Source organism: Sciurus vulgaris, assembly GCF_902686455.1.
Source record: "Sciurus vulgaris genome assembly, chromosome: 3".
Taxonomy (NCBI): Eukaryota; Metazoa; Chordata; class Mammalia; order Rodentia; family Sciuridae; genus Sciurus; species Sciurus vulgaris.
In genome coordinates this window covers 157,296,092-157,323,208 of record NC_136463.1, presented here as the reverse complement: position 1 = coordinate 157,323,208, position 27,117 = coordinate 157,296,092, and the positions used below count along the sequence as shown (strand labels likewise).

The window sequence follows — 27,117 nt, the reverse complement described above, 5'->3', positions numbered from 1 at the left end:
CCCTGCAAACAAAAACAGTGCAGATTACACAGGACCACAATCCCTTATCCATTATTCTAGTATCCAATGTTCTCTGAAAACCCAGTTACATTTTTATTCATTTTCCTTCTTGTTAATTTGGCACCAACAATGCTAACTGGAGGTTATTTATCATTTTTAAATATAAATATTTAAGTATAAATATGTTTTGCAGGGGAAAAAAAAATTCTGTGGTTACAGGATACTACCCCAGACCACAGGTGGGATATTAGTTTATGGTATATGCACCTATTACCTCTCCGAAATCTAAACAATTTCAAATTCTGGAACTCATCTGTCTCCAGCAGCTTCAAACCCCCCTTTATTTATCTCATCTTTATTTCAGTTGGTCTCCCTTTTTTCTTCATTGAAACTGTGACTTAAGCTGGGTTTTGTGGCACATGCCTATAATTCCATCAATTTAAGAGGCTAAGACAGGAGGATCACAAGTTCAAAGCCAGTTTCAGCAACACAGCAAGGACCTAGGCAACTTAGCAAGACCCAAAATCAAAAGGGCTGAGATGTGGCTCAGTGGTTAAGCACTCTTGAGTTCGAAACCCAGTAATAGCAACAACAAAAAAAACTTGACTAAGGACATCAACCTAGATTTTTCTTCATCTCAAAATCTTTCTTCACCTATTCAACTCAATGATTTTTCTTCCAACTGTAAAGAAAAAGTATCACTCCAAATATTTCAAACTCAATCCCTACCTGGACTGGTGAACATGCCCAATGTACCCAACTTTCTGTCATCCTGCATCGAATCTCCTCATTGGCATCCTAACTTATTTTTCTCTGTTGACCCTTATTTTCTTTCAAACCTTGATGGACTTTTCCCTAATCTTGAATAAAATAAAGTTCATTGTTTTAAATACATCCAAGCTTCTTTTTCCAAAATCACACTACTTAAAAAAAAAAAAAAAAAAAATTAAGGCCTGCCTTTGGACATCATTCAGTCACCATTGATCCAAACAAACAGACTTTTCTGAACATCCATTATGCACTAAGTGGCTGAAATAAAAATATGATCATCACAGAAGGACCTTACAGTGTTAAGAGGGAGGAAGGAACATGAAGAGACAAAACTGAATATTGGCTCATCATGCACTCTGCTAGTGTCTGGCCAAACACAAGTACCTGCCATCTCCCACATACTATATTAGTTTAAACTGCTGGGCTCACCTACTCTCAACAAACCACAGTGAGGCACAATGAATTGTGTTTTTCACAAGTGTGGAGGCATGCCCTCTTCCCTGGTCTACTATCTAGTCAGTGCCTTGTATATAACACACATTTAATAAACATTCATTAAATGTAATGTTACTACATTGCTTATTTAATAGCTTATTTTAGTTTGCTTTACACTTTTTTAAACAGTTAAGGCATTTAAAGTGTGAGAGAGGTATTTTTATGCTTAAGTTTAAATGTGACATTTCAAGTGACCTTCACTCGCAGCTCTTCTCAAGTGTCGCATCCTCAGAAGAGTCTCCTTTGAAGACTTTGTGTCTTTCCCCACCCTCAGTCTAACCCTTCACCAAGTGTGTCTTCATGGCCCTTCCCATGCATTACTTGCCATGACTGCTGTCACTTTGTTTTTGTCTCTTTTCCAGGAGAAGATAGGCTCCACGAGGCAGATACTTATCTTTCGTGTTTCCCTCATTTCACCAAATCTATGAACCCAAAAGTCCTCTCAATGATATCTGCATTCTTCATTCAAAATAAAATATTCTTGAGATAAAAATTCTAGAGATGAATAGTAGTGATGGTTGCAAAACAATGTGAATGTCCTTAATGCACTACACTTTAGGTTTAAAATTGGCAGATAACAGGTGTCCTATACTCACCAAAATGAACATAGGCCAAGAATTAGATCTGCCATACTCATAACTGAAAACAAGGTGCTGAGTCACAGAGAAGCTGGGGCCCAGTTTGTAATGGATTCCGCCCTCCCCGCTCTGCATTTGTTAGTGTTGCATGCACTGTGCAGTTTTTCCTCCCACTTTTGTGCCAGAACAGCTTAACCTTTTATTTAAGTGTCTCTGGTCCAAAACACATTAAAATTGGGCAGTGCTAATAAATACTACTACATAATGACTCGCTCCAGTTCTCTGCAGTAATTAGTACTCTAGTGATGAAATGTGCCTCTAGGTTCAAGATTTTATAATGTTTTGACAGTTGGAATCTTACCAAGCATGAAATGAACCAATAAAAAATTCTTTTTTGTTATTCTCCAAGCATTAAGAAAAAAACCATCCTGAACATATAACAGAAGTACTCTCAGAGAAAAAAGAAGTGACCCCCACAGATTCAAAAGGAAGGGTTTATGTAGCATACAAATAAAAAAGAAGATAAATGTAAAATCTCTGATAACTGAAAGCCAAGAGCAACTTCTACTTAACAGGCAAGTGCATCTCAATCACCTTGATTAGTAAAGCAAGATAATATGCTTTAAAATCTTCATGCCAGTCAAAAATCTCATAAATTCTATATTTTATTTTCCATCTTTAACTATATGATGATCATGGTGTCTCTCACCACCTCAAATGGTTCTTTATAAGAATTGTTTTTGTTTGAATGCATTTTCCTTTCAATATTCTTGCATTCCAAAGAAAATATGTGTGACTCTGACAGTATTTGAAAAGCTAGGCAGAGATTTCAATTGAGTTCATGGCTGTCATGTGTTCTGCCTGAAGTAACCACAGCTACCACCTCAAAGTACAATTTTGCATACATGGAAAAGTCAAAACCTTTGAAAGTTCTAAGTCTCTCTATGAACCCAAATGTACTCTCAATGATATCTGCATTCTTTATTCAAAATAAAAATATTCTTATGATGAAAATTCTAGAGATGAATAGTGGTAATGGTTGCAAAACAATGCAAATGTCCCTAATGCTCTACACTTTAGGTTTATAAATGGCTAAGATGGTAAATTTTATGTTATGTAGGCTTTACCACAATGAAAAGAAACACTCCTTTATGAGCAACTGCATACCAACACATTGTTTCCTTATATTTTATTCTGAAACATGTATGCTTTATCTGAAGGAATTTTACATTTCCTAAATGTATACTTTGACACCATGTAACAGGTTTCAAGGTATCTTTTTTTTTATAGTTAGCACTCATTCATTAACTTCCTTGAATTTTTCAGAGGCCTAGAAAACTGTTTAAAAAATTACTAGAAATGCACCTCACATTATAGCACCCAATTTACCACCATAAAATATGAATTTCCTTTTAAATTATGTACTAAAATAGGATAAGCTATGTGGTATGCAGTCGTGAACATTCTCAGTATGTGGCAGGACATGAGGCGGAATTCAGGAGTGACTTATAAACGATATTTTAACTGTACCCCCTAAAATGAAATGCCATGCTCATAAATTGTTTTTTTTTAATGATTAAGCTAACGAGTCCTGAACTTTTAACCTATATGGCTTTCATAATTACACAGCTTGAAATCCTCATCAGAAAATCTGTCTGCTCCTGAAATTCAAATCATTTTATAATCTTGAATAATGCATGGCAACTCTACAAAAATTAAAACATTTCATAAAAGTAAAGAAATTCACAACCTTTTTTTTTTTTTTAACAAGAGCATAAAGCAACAGAAATAAATTAGTTGTCACTGCTTCGATTCCCCAGCCCAGCCTCACCCCCTCCCATCTCTTTAACAAGAGGCACCTATTTCTTTATACATAAACCACATAAGGACACAGCTTTGCGGCACAAACACCTTGAACATGAGCTAGTGCGGAGAGTTTCCAAAGAGGAGAGTTCCCAAAGCGCACCATGAGGATGGAAACACGCACTGAAGTTAAGAACTCTGGGTTTGGAGGACAGCTGAATTTGATTCCTAGGTCAGTCACATACTGCCTCTGTGACAGTGGAAAATGTTACTCAATTCTGTCTCCTAAGCCTTAGTTTCTTCATCTTTTTGAAAGGGGAGTAACAGGTTTTTCCCACTGAGCAACCCCAAATATTTAATGAAATAATACAAGTAATTCTTTTAGCCTTGAACTCGGAATTCTCAATAAGGTCACAAGCTCTAATGAGAAGCACAGACAGCATTCTAATTACTATCTTCTTAGTTCCACAACAATTTTCATGTTTAAAAACCTCCCAAAATACCTTTCTTTTCAGTTGGTAAGAGAAAGTCTATGGCATTTATAAAATACTGGAAAACAGTTAAATCCACAACAAATAACACAACATAAAATAGATTTTCAGATTTTTTTAAAAATTAGATTTGCCTTTAAGCTTTTCACATATGTATTTTAAGACAAATGTTTTAAAAGCAAATAATAACTATTAAATTATCAATGACCTCTTATAAAACAAATGTAATTTGTTTCTTCTGAACACCAGAACAGAGATCAGAACCAATAAGCAGCTATTTAGATCCACAACCAGTCCAGAAAGCTGTACTATTGTGGCCATTTAATTTGCTTTCTAGACAGGAATTCTATGTTGTATTGACAGAGTTGAAAGTCATTTTCCTAAAGTACTACAAGATTTTATACTAAATATACCTCACTTTTAAATTTTAATTGCAGTGACTAGACTAATTATTGATCAGAATTATAAAGAAACTTTCAAAGAGAAAGTATAGATACTAAAAGTCCCCAAATAGGGCTGGAGATGTGGTTCAGTGCACGCATGAGGCCCTGGTTTCAATCCTCAGCATGGGAAAAAAAAATCCAAACAGGGACAAACCACAATGTGGACATTAAAAATCACCTTTCAAACAATAAACACATAGTAAAATCATGTTAATTATGGAAAAGTATGTTACTGAAGGCATATAAAGATTTAATACATAACATGAAGGAAATTTATATGCCCAACTTTCAATGATTACCTGTGCATATGATTATAGATGATTTAGTATTTATCTTTGCATTTAAAATTTTTGACATTTAACAAGTATTAATATTTTCACAGTGCAATGATTTTAAATGATTTTAAGACAAAGAAAACCCTGCAAATGTGCCTCTTGTAAAAATACTACATGGCCACTTTTATTCTTATATTCTTTAATGCTATCTGTGTTCAAATACAACAAAGTCATGTATAAAAACTCTCCTGCCTTCAATGAATTCTTAAAGAATTTGAATTACACTTTAAACACTGTAACCAAGACACTGGCCCCAAGATGAACCAGGAGGAACACCAAGCAGTGCCCATTTCATGCATGCCTGAGCTCCAGATCTAACGGACAGTAAGAGCAGATGTTTTAAAACTATGATTTGGGTGAAGTATTAATCAGCTAGATGTCATAATAAAAGATTGTGTGTCAAAAATTCAATCCAGAGCTGTGTTTCTCTCTTTATTTGGAGACACTAACAAATTTTTAAAAATCTATGTTCTATTTATTTCATACAAAGTATACTACTGTCAAAACAGTGCTCAGAGTATTTCAGCCATAATTATATTCACTATACAAAACTTACATTTTTCAATGAGATAATAAATAAAGAAGAAAACTTCTAGATCTCAAATTATCATGTTGGGGACATAATGCCATCAGATAACATAGTTGAGTGTAAGAAACATTTTTCAATTTAAGGGGGAAAATATTTACTTTTAAAAAAATCAAAGTAATATGTTGAATTAAGTTACCAGGAAACAGACTTCTCTAAGTATTCATTTCAATAAATGTGATATTCATTTTCAGTTTCTGTCTTCCAACAAACAGTAAAGATTTAAAGAAAAATACTTTAGAATTTTAATATTCTACTTTTATTTGCATATTAATTTCAAACGTTAAGGTAGCAAGAAATACACAAATTTTCAATCTAGATTTTCTTGGCATAGACCACCTTAACAAATGTTCTCTCTCTCTCTCTGTGTGTGTGTGTGTGTGTGTGTGTGTGTGTGTGTGTGTGAAAAATAGACACTAAGGTTTAAAATTAACCTGGCCAACCAGAAGTTGCATTCCATATTTTGATGCATTATATATGAGTTCAAGATTCATCTCAGATTGAAGTCTCTGGTAAGTGCAAAGTATTTCATCCATTATGTTCAATCATTGCAGTTAAATACTTAACATCCTTAAATAGAAATTTCCATTTGGGAAGGAGACATCTAAATAGTTTGAGTGTTTATGCCTTTGACATTAGGTCTCCCTAAGGAAATGTCAATACTATTTTATGATTTTTCTATCACTTTCTTATGCATATTATCGTGTTGCTTTTCATATTTTGACGTTCACCACAGCACTTTTTTTTAACGCATCATCACACTGAATCTGCAAATTACTTATTTTTCTAACTAGTCACATTCATCCCACCACCTCCAGCAGTGTTTTTAGAAATCCTTCCAATCTTATTCACTTAACCTCCAATCTTCCTAAATACACCAAAATACTCTGTCTCATTAGAGAAGAGTAAGTTCTGCAGCTAGTTCAAAGAACTGATTTTAATAGTTGTCTAGCTGCTTCAGAAAAGAATGATTATGACTTAAATGTTACAAAGCAAAGGATCACTGTCTTTACATTACTTGAATGTGAAATTCATTGACTGTGTCACAGAAAATGTTTCCAATTTCCAAAATGTAAGTTTTCTTACTTCCTCAGTAAAGAGGAAAAAATCCCCAATCTGCCCCACCTGGGGTGCAGGCCTTCCTAGAATTCCCTTGCTATGGCAGGAACACCAGGAAACTTCTTCATAACTTGGGTATGAAAAGGGTAGGAGAAGAAAAACCATATGTCAATCCAAGGGCTCCATCTTTATCAAGATGATCCTGGGAAACTCTGACAATTACAAACCTTGTCCACTGCTAAAAAGAAGCTGGAATATTAATCAGGCTACCATCTCATGCCATTGAAGAATGATTTAATGGATTATAATACTGTACTTAGAGTTCTGGAAAACAGATCTGTTTTTGTTTTTTAAATTTGTTTTATTTTTTAAAAGTCTTCAGTTTTATGACGTAAGTAAGATTGTATCTAGTTAAAGACAAATCTCAAGATTTTGAGGTTAGCCCCAAATGTTTCTTCCATGTTGTTAAAATCAAAATTAGAAAAATCAGATTTAAAAAAAAAATCCATGGGAAAAACAGTCGCTGTCAGACCACACATTGACTTAATAACTTGTGTTTTAAGTATCTTCAAAGACTAAAGAGAGAACTCTTTCTAATCCTCCTGTTCCAAGAATATTAGCTGTCAATACATAATTTTTGAAAGAACATGATGAGTAACATAATGAGAGCTTATGACAAACATAAATTTACTAGTTAAATAGTATGATTTCTGTCAGGAAAAAATAAACAATCATGCAGAATTTAAAATAAAAAGATAATTCTCACCAAATGGAAAAATTCCAAATTAATCTTGCCACTAAGTGTAAGTCAGACAAACCAAACAACTGCAATATATATTTTAATGGGCTTAATTTCACTAACAGTGCACAAACTTCTGCAAGGATGGAGTTAAGTTATATGGTGAACAAAATCAGTGAACTTTTTGAATTAATAGTGTACAGCACTAAAAGAGGCAAAAAATAAATATAACCTCATCAAGTGGAAATAAAGAGGAGCCAGAAAAGTGGAGTCTAACTCCTATCACAGTGGGTAGCAATTAGGAAACTTCAATCTGGAAGTCACAGAAAAATGCAATTCCAAACAGCTTTCGATGTAAGGAAATGCATAGCTCATGTAACTGGAGATTCCAAGTTAAGATGAACCCAAGAGTCAGCTAAGTGCAATGGCTCTGACACTATGTTCCTGAGATGGTTTCCCCCTCACACTGAAAGGGAGGTGGCTGCAGTGAATCTAAGTTTAAAAAAAAAAAAAATTAAATTAAAAAAACAAAATCAGAGGCAATCCCTCCCACAAGATGAAGAAAAGATCTCTTCCAGAGGCCTCAGCAAATCTCTCCTGGAGTAGCTTCAGTGGGAGCTGCACCACATGGCAGCTATCAAATTGCTGGATCACAGATGGAGGACCACACAGAGGAACCCCTGCAGGTGGGTAAGAATATGGACTAAACCACAGGGGCAGCATGTGGAAGGGAGGACTATCCAAACAAAATGGGAGTTATAGGAAGGAGGAAGAAGAGGATGAATGCTAAGCAAGGAAAACTGTACACCCACCAGCCATGTAGGCTGTATTAAATTTCTATTTCTAGATTGCAATGAATGTATGCCTCAGAGGCTAACAGTTCTCTAATCCAACTGCAAACCTAAATGAGGAATTCCTGGCAAATGTTTACTCAACTCTTCTAAGAGTTCATGCTTTATGAAACAGCATGGGCTTCACTGAGGAGCTGATCATTATACTGAGCTGAATTACTCTTCTTGGAAACTTCATTGGCCCAACTGCTTGGAGCAGTAATGAGTGTATTTACGTCTTCTTTTCTGTTACCAACCAAATATTTGAGGACAATGAGCTCCTTTCTTGTGAACCTTTTCAAGTACATTCCCAGTTTTCTGTCTTAACATTACATAGTATCATTTTTAAATAAGCTAACCAAGAGCTTTGCAAAACTTCCACTTAAAATGTGAATTATTCAGGACATCTCATCACACCACCATATTAGGTTCTTTCTGAACAGTGGCCACATTAAGTTATCAGTCCAAAAAATCATATTCAAACTCTTTATCAACTATGGGATTCTTCAACTCTGTATGTGCATGTGTGCATATTTCAGATTGTTAGCTATTAGAATCATCTCTAGTCATATTTTTTTCTGGTCTGTTTATACTTGAGTACTGTATAAAAGTGTTTTAATTGTAACATATTTGGGATTGATATTAGTAGAGATTGTATCTGAGCATGCTTCTATGCTATATTATCCCTCTGATTAAAGTCTGCATGAGGCTCTCTTCTTTATTGCCAAGGAAATGTCACTTGATCTTTCAAAACAGATTCATAACATCAAAGGAGGAAAACCAAAAAGAGAGCTTAAAACATTAAAACAATGAATATTAACTTCAGCGATTATGCCACAATTCTCTAAGTGAAGCTTCGATATATGATAGTGGAGGCATGCTTTCTTTTTAAACACAAAATTATATACTTACAGGACTTTTAAAAGCTGCAATTTAAAAGTCTAACCATAATGAAGTGGAATATTCATATTTACTAAGAATTTCTCTAAAAATATAAGGTATTTATATGGAATTTGGCACAAGTACCTCATAGAAGTGTTATAAACACCAGTTTGATTCCAAGAGCTGCCCACAATGTCAGCTTGAGTCACAGTACAGCTAATTAATAATAAAAAGTGAATTTGAGTTCCTGGAAATAGAAGAACCAGCATGGTGGAATATTAAAAGTCAGGACAGTTACTACCATGAAATTGTTCAATAGCTCATCTCTCTCTGTGCAATTATCAAGAAACTAAATTGTTTCTTATTTTGAAGCTGCTGGTGTTATTTGTCAGTATTTAGCAGTACCCTTCTCGTTGGTCTGTTTTGGCCTCTTTGCCCCCTTAAATCATGGGATCAGGAATTGAGTTCTTTTGTTTCATAACTTCCTCCCTTATTTCATGAGCTCTCTCCTCTCTTTTGACAGAGGTGTCCCCCTCCATCCTCTCTACTCCCCATTTCATAAAACCTATCATTAATCATTAAGAAGATGTAAAAATCAGAGGAAAGTCCAGTTGACTTACCTCTAAATATGACCTGACATTTTCCTCTTTCAGATTTAAAAATTCCATTCATGTCCCATATATTAGACATTTTAATTATAATGTATCTTAGGATCATTTTTGATATTTGGAGTTCTAAATGGGGTCTCATATTTGAATTGTAATATTGTTCTTAAGGTTTGGAAATTTTTCTGATATTATTTCACTGAAAATATCATTCATTCCTTTGGTTTGTATCTTGGTAACTGCTAAAGCCAATGATTCTTAGATTTGGTTTCTTGATGTTATCCCTGATTTCTTGAATATTTTAATCAAAGTTTCATCATCTTTATTGCTGACTTTTTCAAGATTAGATATTTTGTCTTCAAGTCCCAATAATCTGTCTTCTCTCTGGTCTGAGGCCCAAATTCACGTGATGTAGAAAAATCCTTCAATAACATTCAGCATCCATTCATATGAAAAATACTGAAGAAACTAGGGATAGAAGGAACTTATTGCAACATTATAAAGGAAATCAAAGAAGACAGAAAGATCTCCCATGTTCTTGTATAACCAGAATATTATCTGAATGGCCATATTACCCAAAGTAATCTACTGATTCAATATGATCCCCACAAAAATATTAATGACAATCTTCACAGAACTAGAAAAAAAACAGTCCTAAAATTCATATGGAAGAATATAAGACCCAGAATAGTCAAAATAATAGTAAGCAAAAAGAAAAATGCTGGGAGCATCACAATACCTGATGTCAAATTATACTACAGAGCTATGGTAACAAAAACAGCATGGTATTGGCATAAAAACAGACCCAAAGGGCTGGGGAGATAGTTCAGCTGGTAGAGTGCTTGCTTCACAAGCACAAGGCCCTGAGTTTGATCCCCAGTACTGGAAAAAAAAAAAAAAAAAAAAAAAAAAAACAGTGCCAAAGATGAATGGAACAGAATAGAAGACACAGAGACAAATCCAATTAGATATAGCCATCTTATCCTTGACAAAGATGCCAAAAACATACACTAAAAAGACTAACAAATGGTGCCGGAAAAACTGAATATCCACATGCTGAAGAATTAAACTACTACATCCCTATATCTCACCCTGTACTCCAATCAAATGGATTAAAAACTCAGGTATTAGACCAGAAACAAGATAACTGCTAGAAGAAAACATAGGGGAACATTTCAATGTATTGGTGCAGGAACTGACTTCCTTAATTAGATACTCAAAACTCAAAAACTAAAAACCAAGAACCAATAAAGTAGATGGCTTCAAACTAAAAAGCTTCTGTACAGGAGGAAAATGAGCCTACTGAATGGGAGAAAGCTTTACTTGCTATTCTTTCAACAAGGGGTTAATATTCAGAATACATAATGAAGGCAAAAATAACTCCAAACAAACAAATAAAAAACCCCACAAATAACCCAATCAAAAGATGGACATATAAACTAAACAGACATTTCTCAAAAGAAAAACAAATGGCCAATAAATATATTTTTAAGACTTCAACAGTCTTAGCAAACAAGGAAATGCAAGTCAAAGCAACACTGAGGTTTTATCTCACTCTAGACAGGGTAACAGTCATGAAGAATACAAATAATAATAAAAGTTGGCAAGGATATGGGGGAAAAGATATACTCATACATTGCTGGTGGAGCTGCAAATTAGTATAACCACTTTAGAAAGAAGTATGGAGTGGAGAGTCATCAAAAGACTAGAAATGGGTGCACCTTTTTCCCCACATCCTCGCCAACACCTATTGTTGCTTGTGTTCTTGATAATCGCCATTCTAATTGGGGTGAGATGGAATCTTAGGGTAGTTTTGATTTGCATTTCTCTTATTACTAGAGATGTTGAACATTTTTTCATATATCTGTTGATTGCTTGTAGATCTTCTTCGGTGAAGTGTCCATTTCCTTAGCCCATTTGTCGATTGGATTGTTTGTATTCTTGGTGTAGAGTTTTTTGAGTTCTTTATAGATTCTGGAAATTAGCGCTCTATTTGAAGTATGAGTGGCAAAGATATTCTCCCACTCTGTAGGCTCTCTCTTCACATTACCGATAGTTTCCTTTGCTGAGAGAAAGCTTTTTAGTTTGAATCTATCCCAGTTGTTGATTCTTGCTTTTATTTCTTGTGCTATGGGAGTCCTGTTAAGGAAGTCTGATCCTAAATCGACATGTTGATGATTTGGACCAGGGTCTCTGGTCTGATTCCGAGGTCCTTGATCCATTTTGAGTTGAGTTTTGTGCAGGGTGAGAGATAGGGATTTAGTTTCATTCTGTTGCATATGGATTTCCAGTTTTCCCAGCACACTCATACATTGCTGGTGGGGTTGCAAATTAGTGCAGCCACTCTGGAAAGCAGTATGGAGATTACTCAGAAAGCTTGGAATGGAACCACCATTTGACCCACTCCTTGGCCTATACCCAAAGGACTTAAAATCAGCATACTACAGAGATACAGCCACATCAATGTTCATAGCTGCTCAATTCACCATAGCCAGATTGTGGAACCAACCTAGATGCCCTTCAGTTGATGAATGGATAAAGAAACTGTGGCATATATATATAATGGAATATTACTCCACCATGAAGAATGATAAAATTATGGCATTTGCAGGCAAATGGATGAAATTGGAGAATATCATGCTAAGTGAGATAAGCCAATCTCAAAAAACGAAAGGACAAATGATCTCGCTGATAAGCGGATGAGGACATATAATGGGGGGTAGGAGGGGTTAGCGTTAGGGTTAGGGTTAGGTTTAGGGTTAGGGATAAGGAGGGTGGTAAGAATGGAGGAAGGAAGGACTGTATGGAGGGAAAAGAGGGGTGGAAGGGGTGGGGGGGGAAGGGAAACAAATAACAATGAATCAAACAATATTGCCCTATGTAAATTTATGATTTTTAATTAAAAAATAATTTTAAAAAGACTAGGAATGGAAACACACATGACCCAGTTATTCCACATTCTACTTCTCCATATTTATTAAAAACAAACAAACAAAAAAAACTCAGTGTAGTATTGTAGTGTGATGACCCAGCCACATCGATATTTATTCACAATGGCTTAAGTTATTAAACCAGCCCACAAACCCATCAACAAATGAATATAGAAAATGTAGTATATATATTCAATAGAGTTTTATTCAGCCAATAGAAAAAAAGAAAAACTACATCATTTGCTGGTAAAAATGGATGAAACTAGAGAGCATCATGCTAAGTGAAGTAAGTCAGAGCCAGGAAGTAAAGGGTAGAACGTTTTCTCTCATATGCAGAAGCTTGAGAGAAACGATGAACTTAAAACAAGGGCACAGGATCCCATGAAAACAGAAGGAAGAACAGTAGAGTAGAAGAGAATTGAGGTGGTGGGAGGGGGTGGAAAAGAGGAAGAACTGCAGGATGTGATGGACCACATTATGTTACGTGCATGTTGACTGTTCGACAATGAATTCCACTTTTACATATAACGCATCAACTTTTAAAAATCGACTAATTTATAAAAGGAATATTACAATAGGGTAGAGGAAGGGAATTAGGGGAAGGGAGGAAAGGAGGTAAAGGAGAAATACTGTGGATTGAAATGGAGCAAATTATACTACAGGCATGTATGAATGCATCAAGCTGAACTCCACTATGATGTGTAACTATAATGCACTAATACAAACGTAAAAAGAAGTAGATAGTGAGTGTGCATGCACGCACGCACACACACACACACACACACACACACAGATGTCATCAAGGTTCCAGAAGCTTGGGGAACTCTGGGCAACTGTCCTTATACCATGGCTTATGCCCTCATTGCTCCTCTACGTGGCAGCTCTGAGATCTTTCTTCCCAACCACATTTAATTCCTAAGGTTGTATTCGAATCTCCTCTTTCAGGGGTCGACCTCTTCCTATGCTCTTCCTAGAGCAGCTCTCTGGAAGTTAAGGAAGTATATCCTCTTGACATATCCAGTCACCTCTCTCATAGTCCTCTGCCTGGCTTACTGCTCTCACACCATGGTCAGTCCCCTCCTGGAGTACACAGACATGTTTGCTTAAGTGCCTCGAGATTGCTGAGCAAGAGGGAAGAAGTGATCTACTTGTTTGGCACAATACAGTTCCTAGTGTTTCCACATACTCGATCTCATTTGATGCTCATCCTAATTCAGTGTGGTGAATGGGGAGGGTAGCTGATGTTTACAAATAAGAATCTGAGGTGGAGATGCTAGCATAATAAAAATAAACTGCCAAAGCCCTGTACTCTGCCAGGTAACACTACAATCTTGCTGTTGTGATGCTGAGTTCAACTGGACATCTGTGGATGTAATCTGATTAAATCAACACAAGCTTAGGTACTGGTGATGAGTGACCAGCTAGCACTCATAGGCATTTGTTTTTTTGAAGACAATGTTTTATAAATCAAGTAGCTTTCTATTTGGTGCAATTTCAAGTATTATAGTGAGTTTGTAATTTGCAACTTACATAAAAACTAAATATGTTTAAAAAGAATAATTGTCACATGTTCTTGGGCTTAGATATAACCATACAAATAGCTTTAAAAAAAGAAAAAAAAAAAAAAAAAGCTAATGTGAGAGAAAATTTGCAGAACTGGGTCTAGTAATATAACACATGACTAAGGCATGCTATAAAGGTGAAAGTGTTCATTGATTTTTTTAAAATTATATTTTTAGCTTTAAGTAAAACACTATTTTATTCTAAATTTTTATTGTTTTTTCCTCAAAACTTGAAATTTTATACATAGATCAAACATTTTCTTATGTCTTACTCTTTACTATACTAAAATGCCCAACTAAATAATAGCATTATCAAGCTAGAGCATTTCTTTTCTTTCTGACCTCTGATGAAATTTTTGCATCACAGACATGCACAGCCAACAATCGGTCAGTGCAAGTATACAGCCCCCCACACTGGTGCAGATTCTCCCTTGATTTTTCACCCATACATACACAAATACATGCACACACATTAAAGTTGCCCACCGACTAAATGGCAGAAGACACCAGAGAGAGAACATGGTTGACATGGCCATCGTCAGGATTACTTTAGTTTGAGTTACTATCTCCCAGCACCATTTGTCTTTGCCATGGTAAGCTCTCAAAGGCATTGATTCTAAAGTGCTCCTCTGGGGTTGAAACATGCCCCCAAACTGCCTCCTAATGAAATATTTAAAAGAGACAACATAGTTTGGTGGATGAAAAAGGTAGACAATTAGAAATATTGGATGCTAGTCTAAACTCTACCAATGACTAAAATCAAACCTCTTTATTAAATGCCAAACTACAGGTAAGGAGTCTAGGTGTTAAATATTTTAAATAGCCATCCCAGTCCTAAAAGTATGTACAAGTCATTTGGAGACAAAACTAAGGCTTAAGAAGCTTAAGCATAAACAGATTATTCAAAAGAATTTCAACATGGTAAGTGACAAATGTAAACAGCTCACAGTAGAAGAAAAAGAGAGGCCACTTAATCATTTCTACAAAATTACAAAGAATTCACTTAGGATTGGGGTGATCTGCAAACATTGACTAGGGAAAAAAAATACAATCTGACCTGGATCTCAGAGATCAATAGGAAGGAATTGATCAGCAGGAATAAATACATTATTTACATGAATTTAGTGCTTTGTCATTTCCATTGTATTTTCATGTACAACTTATCAACCTCGCCAATGGCCCTGTGAGAAATGTATCATTTATCACTTTCATTTCACCTATGGGAAAACTGAAGTTTGTGGTTGAATAGGTTACTGAAGACCTCAGAATATACCTTCATTCATTCACTAACTCTAGGAAGTGCCAGGCATTGCTACAGACACCAGAAACAGCAGTGGATATAGCCAAGACTCTCATGGAGCTGAAATTTATAATAGGAGATGAACCAAATCCTAGATAGGAGAGGATGGGAACAAAGACACATTAGACAAATGTAACTTGAAGGTAGAAAAAAACTATGAAACAATGAAGGCATGGTATGTAAGAAAATAGCATGGTGGTTTCATCATCACTGAAGCTTAAGAAGATCGAGATGGTTTAAAGCATCCTGAGACCTCTGGAGGAATACAAAGCTACGAGGTTCAGCCTTCACCAAGTACAGTCATCCTTTGGCACAATGGATTAGATCCAAGATCCCCATCAGATACCGAAATCAGTAGATGGTCAAATACCTTATGTACTGTACCTATGCACCTTTTTCCATAAACTTTAAATTTCTGATAGATTACTTGTAATATCTAATACAATGTGTTAAGTAAGTAGTTGTCATAATGTATTTTGGGGAAATAATTACAAGGTAGAAAGCCTGCACATGTTTGGTACAAACACGAAATTTTAGTCCTAACTACATAGTACATGAACAAGACTTACGGCATGCAATTGTCAAACGAGTGCAGACAGACAGAGGACCTGTGAAGTGGTGGGGCACCTGCAAGGTATGCCTACATATCACTTCATTTGCATGTACTGAGTGCAGTGCTTGGTGAATGGCAAATTCAAGTCTTGCTTTCTGGAACTTTCTGCAATTTATTTTTTCTGAGTATTTTTGATCCTAATGTGGTTTCAATCCACAGATGTTGAACCCATGGATACAAAGGGTCAATTGTATACACTAGAAGAAATATGATTTAAGCAAAATTCTTGGAATAATGTAAATGTACTCTATCTTACTAATAGTGGTATGATAATTATAATAGCACCTAACAATCATTGATTTTTACATATATTAACTTGTAAAACTGCTGCTCTTTTTTTAGTTCCAATTGCCTGTATGAGGAAACCAAGGGGCAAAGAGTTTAATTAGGTTGCCCAAAATCTTACAAGCAACAGAGCAGAGAAATGAATGGACTTTACCTGTCCAGAATCCAAGTGTTTAATAACTGTGTTACATTCATGGCATAGAAGAGCTAAGGGACAAGAAGCAGAGTAACAGAAGACCGCTTCCTTTTCAACTATGGTAACCCTGGCCTGAAATTTTATAAATTTTAATTTGGTAGCTGTGTAAATGCAAAGAGGGGAACAGACATGAGAGAATAGGATAAATGGAAGAGTGAATTGGTTTTATTAACTAACTAAATTTTTTTTAAAATAACTATGAGTTCAAAGGTGAAAGACTAGGAGAGGTGTTCCCACCGACAAAAACAAAAACATCTCAGGAAGTCCAGTAGAGGAAGTTAACTTAAAGTTCAGTGGTTATGCTCTACGTGAGATGGTATCAGGATCCTGCAGAGGAAATGCAGAAATGGGTGTGGAAAGAAATCAGCAATAGACATGGAGTCCAATGAAGTCTTCCTGACCCGTGTATTTCCACATTTGGAAGATGAGGAGTTTAGGTCATAGAATTACTGAAGTCTTTGGGGGGTCTATAATTTTATGGATAGAGAATAATCCTAAAAAGTTTGCAAAAGTATTTCTTGGCCAAGGAAATCCTTTCACTCTTTGGGGGCTTCTGCATTTTTATTTCTGAAACACAATCCAAACTTCCTCCAAGTGCTTTCTAACATCCACACCTGGAAACCAAAGTAGAATCTTAGTGGGAAAGAAACAAAAAAAACAAAAATTGCCATATCCTGATTTGTTTTTAAAATATATGGCTTTAAAATGAGTGCTCTACATTAAGATATAAGTTTTACTAAAAATATGAGGGCTCAGAAATTATATAATTCAGGACTTTTAAAAAATGTAGTCCAACTTAGCATCCCCTTTCCCAGAAAAGCACAATATACATCATTAATTGTCCAACTACACACTGAAAAATTTACACACTTCATCACAACCAGCTATTAACCTTTCAACCAGTCAACAGAATTTCTTAAAAAGCTGTATAAATGCAAAAATTTTTCTTTAGCCTTTCTTAGAAAATTCACAATTCATAGGTAAAGTTATGAAAACTCTATTTTTACTGTCCATGTCTAATTCTGTAAGTTATATTAAAAATATAATAACATTTTCAGATGAAGTAGAAAGAAAGAACTAGTCATGTTCAGAAAGTGTCTCCGATGAGCTGGTGCCTAGGTAACTGGCCTCCACTAGAGGGCAACAGAGTGTGCTCGGAAAGCAACCTGGGCTTGGGAATGGAAAGTCTGGTTTTAGGTCAGTGGTTCGTTCATAGTACAAGCCAGTCTCTATTTTAAAACCATATTAGATCCTGGAATGCCACTTGCCTTACCAAACAGTATGTCCCGGTAAAAGGATCCTCATTTTAACTCAAATGAAAATGACACTTTCATTTCTCAAATATTAATAATACACTGATCCAAATGGTCTGTCATAGTAATCAAGTACCTTCTTATAAAATTATTTTTTAACAATTAAGTAACTTCTAAACAAATTTAGACAGGTTTGTTGAAAACTGTTAAGAGGTATAGTAAAATAGTTTATTTGATCTTTTAATATGGAAAGAGTTAATGCTTAAATCAAAACACATAGTTAAAAATTGCAGTAATAATACTACCATAATATTACTAAGAAAACAGCCAACATTAAGCATACATAATACTATACTTAAACTTTATAGATTTTACCTATTCAGCTTTCTCTGCTAACCTTATGAGAACTAACATTATATCCGTTTTACATACAGAGAAATGCAAGTTAAAAGAGATGTACACACTTGCCCAAGTATATATGAGGCAATAGATGAATTGAAATTGCAATATTTGGGAACCAGATATCACACATGATTCAGGGATCAAGCTCCCCTAAATGGAGCCCACAAGAGCCACTAGCATCTCTCCAAACACAACCTTGATGACAGACAAAGCTTAGTCAGAGATAGAGACATCTTCCCATATTAGTGTACTATATAATGAGATGCAAGCTGTAGGCAGAGTCTAATTGAATTAAATATGTATCACATACTAGTTCTGAATTAATTTTGTTATACCCCACAGTTGGGTCTATCAACCACCTTTTTTTTTTTTTTAAAGCAACAGTGGTGATGGTGTAAGAGAAAACTTTATGCTAATTTATAGTTGATTAACCTTACTCAATAGAAGTTATTGAGATAAATGTCCAACACACTATTTGGCACATAATGGAAGAAAAAAATAGAGTATGAAAATTGTAATTTGGGGTCCTAGAGTCTTTTTCTGTCACTCACTACCTGTGTGATCTTGGGTAAGTTATAATTTTTGAGGCTGTTCCAGAAATTAAAAATAGGGATAATAATGGTTCCTGCTGCAGGGTGGCTCTAAAGTAAAACAGAATATGTAAATGTCAAAGATATTTATTTCTGAAACACTATTCAAACTTCCTCTGTGTGCTTTCATAACCTTCACACCTGGGAATCAAAATAAAATCTTAGCAGGAAAATGCAGTAATAACACTACCATAATATGACTAAGTGGCATCTTGTGCCACTGTTGTTATTTGGTGAACCAAGTCAGTTGATTTGGCAGTTAGAGAAGAGACAGGAAGGTAATGCTGTAATTCTTAGATATTTACCACTAAGAATTTGAATCAACAGACTGATGCATAAAACTGAAGAATCTTGAGAATAACTTATAACTAAATAATTACTAAGTTTTAGCACGTTTTATATGAATAGTAGTTGTCATAAGATGCAAAATTCCAATGCTGTTTTAATAATATTTTGACAAAATATAGGATAATGAAATAGTGTAACAGGGTGAAAACTTGGTTTCCTCTGGGAGGGAGCCTAATGGGAAAGCATGTTAAAAACAACACAAACCCCCAAAGAGACAGTATTTGTGCACCAAGCATTATGCTGGCCAAAGAAATAAAATAGGTAAGATCAAAGCAAATTGCTTCAGGCCAAATATTTTGAATTTTATTTTTTAGAAAACTGACAACTATATAAGATCATTCTCTAATTTTATGTAGATTATCATTTAACCTCTTTTTTTTTTTTTTTTTTGCCTTTACTGAAGTGCACTGGATATGTTTTTCATACACTATGTGACCTCAGCCTACACTGCTTTCTAATTACAAGTTTGTTTTCTCTGTTCCATCCTTTACAGCTGGGAAACCAACAGTTCCTTACTGTCATTACTAACCTGTAGTGAGTCTTTCTCAGGAATGAAAGTATTTCAGTTTTCACTCAATGATCCTGTGTATCTACCTAAGAATCTTCCTGCTTGCTCTCTATTCATATTGTAAATAAAAGAGAATATTAGGTAGCCATTTTGCAAATAGCTGAACTTTTTTTTTTTTTTTTTTTTTTTTTAATCTAAGGTCAATACCACCTCAAAGGATCTTGGGCAAGCTTGATATGTCACCAGATATTGCAAAGCATTATTTATAATTATTGCTTAAACTAATCCAACAATAACCAAAAAAGTTTAAATAGGTTTGGTGGAGTCTTCTTTGCATACTAGATGTATAGATCCCAAGGAAATTTTAACATTGCAGAGTAAATGTGAAAAAAAAAAAGAAGAAAAGCAGCAAGCAAGAAAGCAAACAATGCCCTTTCACTTACAGTTTTTTAAAAAGAAATGGTAGCATTTTTTTTTTTTTCTGGCAGCATCAAAAGTGTAAATTCTCAACACCTTGCAGACAAATACCAGTTAGGTTACATGGAGAAGCATTAAAAGTGCCTTAAAATGGAAATGGCTAAAGTTGTATCCAAATCATATGAATCCTGTACTAGGATTTTAACTGATTTTCTTACTGTGTCACCTTATTTAGTAATGTTGGTAGAGTCTCATTAAGCGAGATTACATGTAATAAATCTGTTTCAATGTCTAGTAAATGGATTATGGTTCAAAGAGCTTTGCCAAGATGGTTAAAAGGATGCTCCAGATGGAAGAGTCTGTTGGACAAATGATTTCTCTGGGTGCTCTTCATGGAATCATCCTTCCTGTAATATAGACTTGAAAAAGGTTGGGGGGACACATTTTCTTCTGTCCGTTCTTAAAATTTTCAACTTTTCATTTTAATATGCAGAGATTAGTGAGGTCCCAGACAGGAACAGTCTTCATTAATAAAAAACCTAGAGACCTAGAATATGTCAAAGGAAAAGGGTGATCCTGGGGAAGAAGCAGAAAGGGAAAACACGTGACAGCCCCCGGCTGGCAACCTGAGGGTAAATGATGCATTTTTTCTTTACTGAGACCAAGTAAATAAACAAGAAGTATACATCAAAATTATCTAGTAAGAGTCAACTGGAGAGAGCTACATTAATTCAATAAGCGTTCCCGAAGAGTCAAACTTGTATAAGATGCTGCACTGGTCACTATTAACACAAGAAACACAAAAGAAATAAAAGTTTCCCTGTCCCTGACCTCTGCCTGCTGACACTCTACTTAGGGAGATAAATTCCTTGGAACATGGGTGATTACCATGCAAAGCAAACTAAGTATGAGTTCCAACAAAAATATGAAAAATAAATGCATACAATGTCTGCAAAGATTAACATAAATTTGAATAGTCAGAAAATACCTTGCAGAAAAAGAAAAATGTAAGTTTACCTGAGTTCAATTAATCATACACACACACACACACACACACACACACACACACACGTTTTCATATTTCAGTCAGCTCAAAACACACAAATGTGTACACACACACAACCCAAGACTGCAGAAAAACATGTTTACAAATATAAATTAGCATAGTACAAACCATGCTAAGGATGGATGTACAATAGAAGAAACTTTGGAAGCAGTTCAATTTTGGAGGACAAATTAAGCCTCTGTTAAGAGGCACCCAACCCAGAATTAATTGTAAATAATGTATTTCAACAGCAATAATCCAGCATTTTGCAACTGAATATTTTTTGAGAGGTAGATAAAACATTTTTATACATTTCTCAGTTTAGTACCACAAGAAAAATCCCATTAAAATGTTTTTGCAATGGGATTATTCCCACACAGGTGGCAAACACGCTCAAACTTTGACATATTCAATTTAGTCCTTTTTATTTCAACAATGATAACAAGACTATTGCTCAAGAGAGTTTGTGACCAGCTACATTAAGAAAAATTGTCACCATAGTTCTTCAGGAGGTATTCCTCATCTTCATATTCTCTACTGTGAAACACGTTCAGACCTCAGGCATTAAGCTGAATGTTTAGCGAGGACTAAGAATAAACTCCAAAGGCAGCAACCACAAGGAGAATTCCGACAAACTCAGTAGCTGACACTAATTTATTGAGATGTATTGGGAACTCTTGGGAATGAAGTGTCTGCTAATTAGGCCACCACAAACAGACTACCAAACCTTGACAAAGTTTTTCCAAACATCTGATGAAGAACTGTGATTTATGGGCTGCCTAGGTTAAGCCTGAACAGATGGTATCTTTTAATAATAATTGACACATGAGTTTGTTAAGGGTTTCAATCTCTTGCAAACATGAAGCTCCACAGAGGAAAACAAAGAGCAACATTTTTAGAATCATCTACCTTATCTTTGTCTTCAACAACATCTGCCAAGACATCATCTGGATCCAGGATACCTCCATCTGTGTATTCTAAGTGATGAATCTTCACCCAGTAACCAGGATCCTATGGTAGAACAAATGATGTTTCATGACTCAATCTTCTTTAAAAAAAAAAAAAAAGATACATTATAATTTTAAGAGAAATAAATTGACTCATTAATGATAGGCTCTAGTAATAATAACATTTTTAAACAACCAAAACAAATGTCATCTTTTCATTTGGATAAATGGTTGACTTTTTTGCCCTGTTTAAGTCAGTGAATCGAAGTATGTACTCCTTGAAGATAAATTGTATGTAAATGTAAATAACCTCAGTAATCTGAAAAGCATATTCAAAGAACTTTTCTTTATAACCCCTCACAACTTCAGATAATGCCAAGAATATTCTAGAGAACAAACTTCTTGAGGGTACTTTCTGAAATGGGGAATGAATGTTCAAATTAAGGTCCCAAACTCTATAGTCAAAAAAGAAAAGAAACAACCTAAAATCTAAATGGCTGAAATCTGTGATTATAAGAGCTGTCACTCTAGAATATAGGAATGGAACGGTGACCCCATAGCCCTTCACCTTTATAAATTCCAATGCTCTGTGTGCATCCTCAGCACGTGAAGCAGAGAGCTCCTACCTCCTGCAGCTTGGCAGCAAATTGCAAACTGTGTTCATAGTTGAACAGAGTTCTCTGAGGCAGTGATTGAAGAGATATCCAACTAAACCATCACTTAGTTTTAAAAACTGCTTATTCTGATAGCAGAGTTTGAAAAGGAGTGATCTAGTTCAGTTATTTATGTATTTCTCATTTCCAGAAAGGACATGAAAATGAGTCATTATAACAATGAGACAAGAACACAAACCAAAAAGAAAGGAAAAACATTAGTAAGGACTTTACCAGAATTTCCAAGCCATAATCCATTTGGTTCTGTGATTCTGAGAAAGCCCCTCGAAGTGGACACTATTTAGCTATAAAGTGCTTGGTATCCAATAAACAAACAGATATCCGTGTGTGAAAAGAGATGGAAATTTCAGGATAAAGCTCTAAGTTCTTATCACATGAATCTTTATTAAAAGTAAGAACTTCTATAACCCACAGAATGCAACTGCAATGTTATGAAAGCTAATAGAAATGGTTGTCATACAGCTCTCCCTTTAACTGACCCCTGATAAAAGGCGAGGGCATACTATTAAATAATAATTCTTTTAAGGTATCTATTTGGAGGACTACTGAAATGTGGCCCAAGTACATAGCTTTCCAGTAATTCAACCTTATGAAGTGACAGGATAAAAATCTAAAGGAATTCTCCTTAGCCAGGCTTTGGACATTTTGAAATTTAGTGTTCTATAGAGTATATAAGGAGCAACTCCTAGTAAACTACAAGGAGTTTCATTTGCTTCTAAATCTAGACTTACCATGGAAACATTCATGATTTACTAGGAAAATTTAAATGCCTCACTATTGCTGAGACAGATATTCCAAAGATATGAGCAGTGAGAATATAATCAGGTAAGAAAAGCAAGAAACACCCAGCACTCAGATTCTGTAACTAGAGATCTTTGAGGACTCATGGAAACTGTGCTATAACAGATGAGTCAAGTCCAGCAGGTGAGAGTCCAAACAGGGAGGGCATTGGGTGTACAAAACACTAGGCCACGAACACTGCAATGTCTGAACTCCCCAAGTAATCTTTGGTAATAGACTCTTTTTGCTATGGTCACTCCACAAGCAACATATTCCCCCCCAAATCTACCTAGGACTTTCAACTAAAATCTATATAGTGTTCTGTTTTCCTTGTAAGAATGGCTTGCTTATAAAAGGAGTTCAATTTAATTAATTTCTATAAACTTGCACTGAGTTGGTTTTTGATATATTAATGCTCTGTAGATGGAATCTGTTGATTTTAACCATGTTTATAAAAAGTGATACATTCTAAAGGGTTTGCTTTTTTAATATTTATACTTAAAAGCAGACATCTATTAAGTTGTCTGCTTTTTTCTTGTGCTTGGTTTGTAAAAGCAGATTTTATCACATAAAACTGAGGCAAACAATTTCCCCTAACAACTGCAGTGTAAGTTAAAGTCCACCTCGCTTCCTGCCTAGAGGTAGAGACAAGGAGAAGAAAACCAAAGGGTCCTGATTTAAAAGAGAAAAATTCAAAAAAAAAAAAAAAAAAAAAAACATAGGAGGAAACATTAATGTCAAACAAGCAGCATCAGGTATGCAAGACAATTCACACTACATTCTTCCCACACACACTCGCAGTACCTAAGGCATTTTGAAAAAAACTGGAGTTGAAACTAAGGCACTTCTCTAATTTGATTCAGCTAAATTAAGTTAAAGAGCAACTTGATAACTTTGAAGTAATGTATTTGACCAAAACACACTTAAGTATATAGTACCAGAATTTTACTAGACTATAATTTTAATTCCCTATTCCACATGGATGCTGCCATTTTGTATATTCTCAGAAGAGTAGATTTGTGGTCATACATGTAGCTGTGAACCAAAACAGACAAGCCATAGGAAATTAATCTTAGGATTAATATTACATACATCCAAGAAAGGAGCATCAATAAGCCAGCACGTACCAACTGCAGTTCTGTCCCTGTGGAATCTGGCCATGGTACCATAGATCATTAAGAATATACATTCAATATTTGCAGCCTACAACCTTCATAAGACTATAAATTTGCCCTGACTCTTTTATGCATGTTAAAATTTCAACCATTACACTGAAGTCAACATTTTGCATTTCATTTACTTGACTTTATTGCCATGAGGAATAAAACTGATCAAATATGAAAAGATGTTCACATACGTGTCTTGGTTCACACAATTAATCACTTGGAAGCATTTACTATGTTTTTCATGATTGTGACATTTAGTTTACCATTATACTGCACCAATATCTGTAATACATATAGCTTTCAAATTGTTTTGAAAACATCTCTAATACACTTGCTTACTTTGCAACAGTAAGTCTTATTACCTATGCTCCCAGGATCATTAAAGTATTGTAAAATAACAGTACATATTGTGTTTTCTCCACCTCTAACAGTATCTTATCTTCTTTACAAATAATATACATTTATTTAAAACTCTACTGAAATTTTTAAATTACATTGGATAAATTGGAATAAGAAACTAAAACAGGGATAAATTAGAAAAAGAAACTAAAACAAAAACACATGCATTACAGGAAGAAGACAGTTATAGGGTGTTTTTAATGATTGAATGTAGAAATCATTCCAGATAGACATTGATATTAATAGCAAGACATACCCTCCACTGGGTCTTGATGACATGAAATTTGACCCATGCCTGGGAAATGCATATTTATCAAAGTGCTAAACAAAATTTTCTTTTGTAGTACCTAAAGGAGTAAACTGGCAAGCCAAATACTCTAAACAGTGGGATCATGGCAACAATCAAAAGACAGGGAAAACGTCAAGGCTTCTAAGCAAAATGTCTATGGTACAAGGCAAGAAAATAATCATTTGCAATGGCAACAACATCGCAAAGTCAAGGGAACCCTGCAAAAGAAAGGCAAATGGTTGGAGAAGGGCTGCATCTAGTTAGTGGTGGCACTTGCAGTATTCAGTGCAACTAGTTGCTTAGAGGCTTCTTGTTTTCACAAAAAATACTCTTACAGGGACAAAACAGTTGTGTTGTTAATGTACAGTTAACTATGTGAATTTGGTGGTGTACATCCACAAAATGATATTTCATTAACTTCATCATTATTATAAGCTGCAGATAATTTGTTTCAGTGCTAACTTTAGGCTAGGTAAAATAGGTACTAAGTGTTTTATATGGTTAACTCACTTATCCTTCAACAATCTCATAAAATAGTCATCAATCCATTTTACAGATGAGGAAACCAAGGCATGAGTAGGTAAACTGACTTACTCAGTGTCATGGGCTTAATAAGCAACAGAGCCAACACAGGCATTTTTAAACATAAAAAATATATTTGTAGATTAAATAATAATACAACGTATAGTTATGCAGGAATCAGGCAGGGCAGCAGGTCTGTTTATATCCTCACGCAAGTCTAAGGATCCAGGCAAGTTGACATTGCTCTGGGCCTCAAACACCTCATCATTAGTAAGCATGCAGCTCCATGGCCTTCTGCATGATGTAGCATGTACAGCCAAAGTACAGAAAACATAAAGGGGTAAATAATGCAAGGCCCCAAATTCTTTGCTGTGGGAAGCCGTCCTTATTTAGCAGAATCAGACTAGGTTGAGCCATGGGACACAGAGGCCTGGCTTCTAGGAACTGCCAGGAAGCATGTGGCGCTGTGTGGGAGTGGTTCCCTGTGTCCTTCTGGAAATTTCCTCCTAAGAGAATGGCTCCCCTAACTCCACTCTACACTGTCCATCACAGAAGCAGCTCCTCCAGGTCCTTGTCCCCCTTTACCTGTATATTATAAATAAAGGAGAGTTGGGCCACTCCATGTTGTTGTTGTAAGAGGCCAGAGCTGGTATGGCCAGACCCGTCACGCCCCCTCTCATTTAAAAAGAGTATTGGCTCTTGTGTATTCATCAAGTAGATAAGTTTTTTGGGTAATAGAAAAACCACCAACATCCTCCAGTGGCAGTTAACCCTTTTCTCCTCCAGGCCGGATGTGGCAGAGACACCTCCACACTTTGCATAAGTGGTCTTACCAGTATTCCATAACTGAGAGAAGAGGGAGAAGTTTCAAAATGTAATTCTTCATAATCATAGAATTGAGGACATGGGCAACAGTGGAAAAGGATCTTACTATTGAGAATAAAATAGGAGATTGAGTAATCTAAAAATGGAGAGAGAATTACGAAAATGTGCATGCACATAAAACTTTGTTACTTTTGTCATAATTCTCTGGGGCGATTCTTCTCTCTCCCCAAGACCGGAAGATCATCGGATGCTCCACAATTCACCCAGAAGGAGAATGTGATAGCACATGTCTGGAGACTGTCCGGCAGGCAGAGGACAGGAGTATCCGAGTAGCCAGCCATACGGCAGAGTAGGAAAAAAAACAGAGGTTCAGGAAATGATGCCTACGTGAAGACCAGCAGAGAAGCACTGACACCCAAAGGAAAAGAATCAAGCCAGAGAAAGAAGCA

General features: G+C 35.5%; 1 protein-coding gene and 1 long non-coding RNA gene across 4 annotated transcripts in view; one reads left to right on the top strand and one right to left on the bottom strand.

Annotated features, from left to right (window-relative positions):
• Positions 1–27,117, bottom strand: part of PARD3B (par-3 family cell polarity regulator beta) — a 1,072,202-nt gene that overhangs the window by 898,258 nt on the left and 146,827 nt on the right. For all 3 annotated transcript variants that reach the window (XM_079130568.1, XM_079130566.1, XM_079130567.1), the window contains exon 2: positions 21,976–22,077. In XM_079130568.1, coding sequence (XP_078986694.1) covers positions 21,976–22,077 — 102 coding nt within the window. The remainder of the gene's footprint in view (positions 1–21,975; positions 22,078–27,117) is intronic.
• Positions 1–27,117, top strand: part of LOC306655923 — a 341,597-nt gene that overhangs the window by 186,244 nt on the left and 128,236 nt on the right. The gene's annotated exons all lie outside the window — the stretch shown is intronic.